The sequence below is a fragment of the Primulina huaijiensis genome, chromosome 12 (assembly GCF_012295235.1).
Source record: "Primulina huaijiensis isolate GDHJ02 chromosome 12, ASM1229523v2, whole genome shotgun sequence".
Lineage (NCBI taxonomy): Eukaryota > Viridiplantae > Streptophyta > Magnoliopsida > Lamiales > Gesneriaceae > Primulina > Primulina huaijiensis.
In genome coordinates this window covers 17,405,955-17,414,136 of record NC_133317.1, presented here as the reverse complement: position 1 = coordinate 17,414,136, position 8,182 = coordinate 17,405,955, and the positions used below count along the sequence as shown (strand labels likewise).

Sequence of the window (8,182 nt, the reverse complement as noted above, 5' to 3'; positions counted from 1 at the left end):
GATGCCTTGATTTATTATATATAAATATATTATAATATTAAATTCTTGGAACCATTTAAATGTTAGTTTGGTTTTACCAACCATTTAACTTGGATTCCTTGATTTATTATATATGAATATATCATAGTATTAATTTATTGGTACCATTTAAATGTTTGTTTGGTTTTACCAACCATTTAAAGTGGGAACCTTGATTTAGTGTTTACAAATATATATAGCACAATAAATACTTGACCACATTTATAAGTTTTGGTATATATTATATACTTATAAGATAATAATTTATAACATAATATAAATATGATTATTTAATATATTGGAACCATTTTATTAAGTGGATTTCAATATTGTTCGTTAATGTTAACTTTATTAAAATACCAAGAGTGGATCTTTTAATCTCAATTACTTAAAATAAAATTTGAACAATTAAAATTTACCCATTAAAGATTCAAACAATTAAAATTAAAAAGAAACAATAACAAAACAAAAAGACATTGTAGTGGACTTGTAATTACCTTAGCTTCCCTGTGGATACGATATCGGACTCACAGAATTATACTACTTGTGGACAACCTGCTATTGGGAGTGCAACAATCAAAGTGACAACAAGTTTTTGGCGCCGTTGCCGGGGAAGTATAATTTAATTTCAAGTCTATTTAATTTTGTTTATAGTTTATTTTTCTTTATTTGAATTTTTATTGCTTTGGTGTGTTTTTATTCTTTTGCATTTGCATTTGCATTTGCATTTGCATTTGCATTTGCATGAACATTATTTGGCCATGTACACTTAGTGGTCGACTCATTCGAAATAACCCTTTATTTTCACAAAACATGGCGGAAGAACCCATCCAAGAAAATGAAGATGAAATTCAATCTCAACATGATCATGATAGACGAAGAACACTTAGAGATCACATGAATCCTACACGTACTAGTGCACCTTCATGTCTAGTTTTTCCCCCTGATGCATCTCATTTCAATTTTAAGCCTGGTATTATCCAAATTTTACCCAACTTTCATGGTTTAGATTCTGAAAATCCATACATGCATTTATGAGAGTTTGAAGAAGTGTGCAATACATATAATGATCTAAATTGTAGCATGAACACCATTCGACTTAAGCTTTTTCCTTTTTCTTTAAAAGATAAAGCTAAAACTTGGCTACAAAATCTTAGATCGGGATCCATTCGAACATGGGATGAATTGCAACAACAATTTTTGAAAAAGTTTTTTCCATCTCATAGAACAAATTCTTTCAAAAGGCAAATCATCACTTTCACTCAAAAACAAGGAGAAACTTTTTATCAGTGTTGGGATAGATATAAAGAATTGCTTAATCTTTGTCCACATCATGGTTTTGAAATTTGGAGAGTTGTTTCTCAATTTTATGAAGGCTTAACACCTAAAGATAGGCAAATGGTTGAATTTATGTGTAATGGAACATTTGAAGATAAAGATCCAAATGAGGCAATTGAGTATCTCGATTCATTAGCTGAAAATGCTCAAAATTGGGACACTATAGGTACAATCGAACCATCAAACAAGATTCAATCTCCTACATCTGGTGGAGGTATGTACACTCTCAAAGATGAACATGATCTTCAAGCTAGATTTACCTCTTTGGCAAGAAAAGTTGAGGCACTTGAATTGAAAAAGAATGGTCAATTAAAATCTGTTCAAGAAATTGCATGTCACATCTGTGATACAAGTGATCATTCTACAAAAGATTGTCCCACTTTGCCTTCTTTTAAAGAATGTCTCCATGAACAAGCCAATGTTTTAAACAATCTCAAAAGGCCAAATTTTGAACCATTTTCTCAAAGTTACAATCCAGGTTGGCGAAATCATCCAAATTTTAGTTGGAGGAATGATAATGCTGCACAATTTTCACAACCACATTTCCAAAATCAACAAAATTTTCAAAATTATGCACCTTATGTTCCTCCACCTAAAAGGAATTTGGAAGATATATTGAATTCTTTCATTGCAAAGCAAGAGTCTATCAATACTCAAACTGCTCAAACCATGACAGATTTGAAAGATACTCTTGCTAAATTTGCATCTGCACTTAATGTTCATGAAAAAGGTAAATTTCCTTCACAACCTCTGCCTAATCCCAAGGATCATCATTCACAAACTGGAACTTCTGGAACTCAACCGATGGATCAGGTAAAATCTGTTATTACCCTTCGAAGTGGTAAGGTTGTGGAAAAATCCATTCTTGAACCTTGTGAAGATGATGATAAATCAACTCCAAAGGGTAAGGAAGTGGAACCCATAACTTGCGAAGAGGAGGTTCAACAGACAGTGTCACCACCATTCCCTCATGCATTGAAAAATACAAAAAAATCAAATTTGAATTCTGATATATATGATATTTTTAAACAAGTAAAAGTTAATATTCCTTTATTAGATGCAATAAAACAGGTACCATCATATGCCAAATTTTTGAAAGACTTGTGCACTGTGAAAAGAAAATTGAATGTGAAAAAGAAAGCATTTTTAGCCGAACAAGTAAGTGCAATCATTCAAAATAATAATGCTTTGAAATACAAAGACCCTGGTTGTCCTACTATTTCTTGTATTATTGGAGAACGAAAGATTAAAAAAGCCTTGCTTGACCTTGGAGCTAGTGTGAATTTACTTCCATATTCAGTTTATCAAGAACTCAATCTAGGCGAGTTAAAACCTACTTCGGTAACACTTTTACTTGCTGATAGATCTGTTAAAGTGCCAAGAGGTATGGTAGAAGACGTGTTGGTCCAAGTTGATAACTTTGTATATCCTGTCGATTTCATAGTTTTAGATACACAACCTATCGAAGCTTGTAATGCAATTCCTGTAATTTTAGGTCGTCCATTTTTAGCAACTTCTAATGCTCTTATAAATTGCAGGAATGGAATAATGAAGTTGTCATTTGGTAACATGACCTTGGAGCTTAATGTGTTTAATCTTTGTAAGCAACCACATGACAAAGGAGATGAAAGTGAAGATGAAAATCTTATTGAAACTCTTGTGGAAGAAAACATTCAAGAAGGGAGTACTCGTGATCAATTAGATATTTGTTCAATTGAAACTGTTAAAGAAAATATTGAAATTGATCTTGATGATTTTATCAGGTATCACTCGTTACCAGGATCAGAGAAAGAATTTGATGCAAAATATGAGAACAAAGACGAACCACCCATATTGGAGTTAAAACCCTTGCCAGAAGAATTGAAGTATGCATTTCTTGGAGAAGATGAAACATATCCGGTGGTAATTTCTTCCAAACTAGCAAGTGATGAAGAAGGTAAATTAGTTGATATGCTTAAAAGACATAAAAATGCAATTGGTTGGACACTAAAAGATCTCAAGGGCATTAATCCACTAATTTGCACTCACAAAATTCACTTAGAAGAAAATGCAAAAACATCTCAACAACCACAAAGGAGATTAAATCCACACATGAAAGATGTTGTGAAAACTGAAGTTCTCAAACTACTTGATGTTGGGATTATCTACCCTATTTCTGATAGTAAGTGGGTAAGCCCAACACAAGTAGTTCCGAAAAAATCTGGCATCACAGTGATAAAAAATGAAAAAGGTGAATTGTTAACAAGTCGAGTCCCATCTAGTTGGCGGATGTGTATTGATTATAGAAAATTAAATGACGCCACTAGAAAAGATCATTTTCCATTACCATTTTTGGATCAAATTTTAGAAAGAGTAGCAGGTCATCCATACTACTGTTTTCTTGATGGATATTCAGGTTATTATCAAATTCCCATTGCACTCGAAGATCAAGATAAAACTACATTCACATGTCCTTTTGGAACATTTGCATTTAGAAGGATGCCATTTGGATTATGCAATGCCCCAGCAACATTTCAAAGATGTATGCTAAGCATTTTTTGCGACATGGTTGAAAATTGTTTGGAAATTTTCATGGATGATTTAACTGTCTTTGGGAATACATTTGATAATTGTCTTGAAAATTTGGAAAAAGTTTTAAAAAGATGCGAGGAAAAAGGTCTTATTTTAAATTGGGAAAAATGTCATTACATGATTACTTCTGGAATTGTTTTGGGACATGTCGTGTCATCTCATGGAATTGAAGTTGATAAAGCAAAAGTTGATGTCATTGCCAATTTACCCCCTCCAAAAACCATTAAAGAAATTCGCTCATTTTTGGGACATGCTGGATTTTATAGGAGGTTTATAAAGGACTTTAGTTTAATCTCTAAACCCATTTGTAACCTCTTAACAAAAGACAGTGCATTTGAGTGGACTCAAGAATGTCAAAATGCTTTTGATAAAATCATTCGACATTTAACATCAGCTCCTATCATGCAACCTCCTGATTGGTCTTTACCATTTGAAATCATGTGCGATGCGAGTGATTATGCAGTCGGTGCAGTATTGGGTCAAAGAAGAAACGGTAAGCCTTATGTGATATATTATGCAAGTAGAACTTTAAACAATGCTCAAATGAATTACTCCACAACTTAAAAAGAACTACTTGCTGTAATATTTGCATTAGATAAATTTCGTTCTTATTTGATTGGATCAACGACTATGGTGTTTACTGATCATTCTGCTATTAGATATTTGTTGACCAAACAGGATGCAAAGCCACGACTGATACGATGGATTTTGTTGCTCCAAGAATATGACATTGTGATCAAAGATAAAAAAGGAACCGAGAATGTGGTAGCCGATCATTTATCGAGACTAGTAACAGGATCATCTTGTGAAATGACACCAATTACCGATAATTTTTCTGATGAACATCTATTTTCAGTTACTACTACACCTTAGTTTGCTAACATAGTAAATTTTCTTGTGATAAGAAAAATGCCACCGCAATGGAGTTCTCAAGATAAAAGAAAATTTTTGAATGAGGTAAAAAACTTTTATTGGGATGATCCGTATCTGTTCAAGTATTGTCCGGATCAAATTTTTCGACGTTGTATACCCGACAATGAGGTAAATAGTGTCATTAAATTTTGTCATTCAGAAGCATGTGGAGGACATTTTTCTTCAAAGAAAACAGCTGCAAAAATCTTGCAGTGTAGATTTTATTGGCCCACTTTGTTTAAAGACACCCACGAAATCTGCAAGATCTGTGAAAATTGTCAAAAATTGGGTGTGATTTCAAAAAGAAATATGATGCCTTTGAATCCTATTATTGAAATTGAAATCTTTGATTGTTGGGGAATAGATTTTATGGGACCTTTTCCACCGTCGTTTGGATACTTGTATATTTTAGTTGCAGTTGATTATGTTTCCAAATGGATAGAGGCAATTCCATGTCGAACAAATGATCATAAAATCGTCATCAAATTTTTAAAAGAAAATATTTTTAGTAGATTTGGAATTCCTCGAGCCATGATAAGTGATGGGGGAACTCACTTTGTTAATAAACCATTTGCTTCATTAATGAAAAATATGGTATTACTCACAAAGTAACTACTCCTTATCATCCTCAAACAAATGGACAAGTTGAATTAGATAATAGGGAGATAAAGCAAATTTTTGAAAAAACTGTTAACTCAAATAGAAAATATTGGTCTCTTCGACTTAATGATGCACTTTGGGCATATCGAACAGCTTTTAAAACATCATTGAATATGTCTTCCTATAGGTTGGTTTATGGAAAACATTGTCATTTGCCTGTGGAATTGGAACATAAAGCTTATTGGGCGATCAAAACTTTAAATTCAAGCATGGATGATGCCAACAAATTGCGTAATTGCAACTTAATGAACTTGATGAACTCAGAAATGACGCGTATGAGAATTCAATGATTTATAAAGCAAAAATCAAATCATTTCATGATAAAACAATTCTTAGAAAATCTTTTGAGATTGGTAAAAAAGTTTTGCTTTATAATTCTCGACTTCACATATTCCCAGGAAAATTACGATCAAGATGGACAGGCCCATATTTTGTAAAGTATGTGTATACTTATGGAGCTGTGGATATTAAAAATCCTAAAAATGGTGATGTTTTTAAAGTAAATGGACAAAGGCTTAAACCATTTTTAGAAAATGAAATTTTTTAAGAAGAGTTTATTTCCCTTTCCGATCCTTGATTTTTTTGTGTTGCATTTAATTTTGTTTGTTTTTATTTCAGATTTCCTTAATCTTTTTATTTTTCCGGTTAAATGGCGGATAACGGTACTCCGTGACTCTCATAGTCGGTTTAATCAGTTTCCCATAATTGCTGGTACAAAAATAAAAAAATCATTTCTTTTCTTTTCAAAATGGATGAAATTCTCTCAAAAATTTGTAAATATTTTCTCTCTGTTTCTGAAAATGTTCTAAGAAAAATTTATGCAGGAAGGTGTGAAAGATTGAGATTGCTAATGCAAAAAGGAATTCCAGAAGATATTTGTCTTGTAATAGAAGCTAAGGTCCGATTAGGAGGAGAAATTCCACAATCATTGCTCATTCGGTATTTGCCTGGAATAGGAAAAATCACTTATGCGAAAAAACGAAGGGCCAAAAGTTTAGGGGTTTGTCATAAGTGTGTAAGATGAACTTGTGACAAACGATTCAGATCTTTGGGATGTGTTTCCAATAACAAAGAAGATAAAATTGGTTTCATTAAGAATGGGCTGAGTAAGGAGTCTTTAGATAACATCTTATTGACTCTTGAGACGCATTCTAGTGGACATGTGCATATTGAATTTCTCCGTTTATAGAAACAATTCCAAGATGAGCGTCATAGTATTGGGAATCCGACTAAAAAAGACCATGTTTGTCAATTTATAAGAAAATTGGATGGGAAGCATATCATCGACTCATAGAAGGCGTTGAAGCCGTTTCTGGACGTAAAACCAGAGGAAAATTGTGAGCCACAATCACACTACTGTTTGCATGCATGTGTGTCATTATTGTTTTTACTGTTTATTATGTTTACAACTGTGACCCATATTTTTGTCCTGATAACATATTACTCCTAAAAAATCTCTCATCTTTCTCTCTATTTTCACAGAAAAAAAAAAAGAAGAAAGTAAAAAAACATGGCTGGAACCTTTGCACAATTATTGAAAAATATTTGTGTATTTTGTGGGTCGAGTCCTGGAAAAAATGAAGTGTTTGTAGAAGCAGCGAATAATCTTGGAAAAATATTGGCTGAGAGAAAAATTCACTTGGTATATGGGGGAGGTAATATTGGGTTAATGGGATTTGTTTCAACATCTGCTCATCTTGGAGGTAGTCAGGTTTTGGGTATTATTTCTACAGCTTTAGCTGAAGGAAATATTACAGGTGTTACGATTGGTGAGGAATTAAAAGTTTCTTATAGGTATGAAAGAATCACAAAAATGATTGAAAATTCTGATGTTTTTATCGCACTACCAGGTGGTTTTGTTACATTAGAAGAAATTTTTCACACTGTTTCTTGGGCACAACTTAATATCCATAATAAAACTGTGGGCTTGTTGAATATCAATAATTATTATGACAGTTTGTAGACATTTCTTGATAAAGCTGTGGAACAGAATTTCATTTAAGAAAATTCACGACAGATGCTCATCTGTGCTTCGACTGCCGACCAATCAATTGATGATTTGGAAGCTTTTGTTCATAAGCCTGATCCGATGATAACAAAGATCAATTGGTCACAATCAAGCAATAAGAAAAGGAAGTTGGATCATTGATTCAAAAGTCGTGGATTGGTTTGCGTTTGTTTCAGTTTGTTATCTTCAATAAAATTCAGGTGATATCTCTTTCATTATGTACTCTTTATTAATAGTTATTTTGACATTAGGGACAATGTCATATTCTGATTGGGGGGAGAACAAACTTATAAAAAAAAATTAAAAAAAAACTTTTTAAAAAATAAATAAAAAATATATATATATATTATTTTAAAATAAAAGCATGTTTATTGTTTGTATCTTAGTAATTTTTGCAAAAATGTCATACATTATATGTTTGAAAGATTTAAATTAGAACATGCATTAATCTATTTAAGAATGTTTAAATTTTTATTTGGAAAAAAAAAGTCAATTTTAATATTCTGATCAATATAAAAATATGATTTATGAAATCTTTTTGAGTGATTAACCATTGTGATAAAATCAGATATTAAAGTATATGGCCCAAGATATACCTTATAAGAGTGCCTAAAATTTTAAACTCACACATATTTTGTGAGTGAGTGGAGAGGACTGAGAAAACAGCTTTAGAGC

At 32.2% G+C, this 8,182-nt stretch overlaps 1 protein-coding gene across 1 annotated transcript; it reads left to right on the top strand.

The window, feature by feature from the left end:
* Window positions 1–1,448: 1,448 nt before the first annotated feature.
* On the top strand, window positions 1,449–5,827 carry LOC140989621 (uncharacterized). The gene is made up of 3 exons (XM_073458912.1): window positions 1,449–3,304; window positions 4,844–4,967; window positions 5,579–5,827. Exons 1-3 carry the CDS (start codon window positions 1,573–1,575, stop codon window positions 5,787–5,789), a joined length of 2,067 nt encoding a protein of 688 aa, XP_073315013.1. The 5' UTR covers window positions 1,449–1,572; the 3' UTR covers window positions 5,790–5,827.
* Window positions 5,828–8,182: the final 2,355 nt, after the last annotated feature.

Bases quoted from the DNA above. Each gene is read 5' to 3' on its own strand.
- LOC140989621 (XM_073458912.1), top strand. From the start codon at position 1,573: ATGTACACTCTCAAAGATGAACATGATCTTCAAGCTAGATTTACCTCT. The intron at 3,305-4,843 runs ATATGCTTAAAA...GAAAAATGCCAC, and splicing joins TGAAGAAGGTAAATTAGTTG to CGCAATGGAGTTCTCAAGAT. The intron at 4,968-5,578 runs GGTAAATAGTGT...TGATGCACTTTG, and splicing joins CGTTGTATACCCGACAATGA to GGCATATCGAACAGCTTTTA.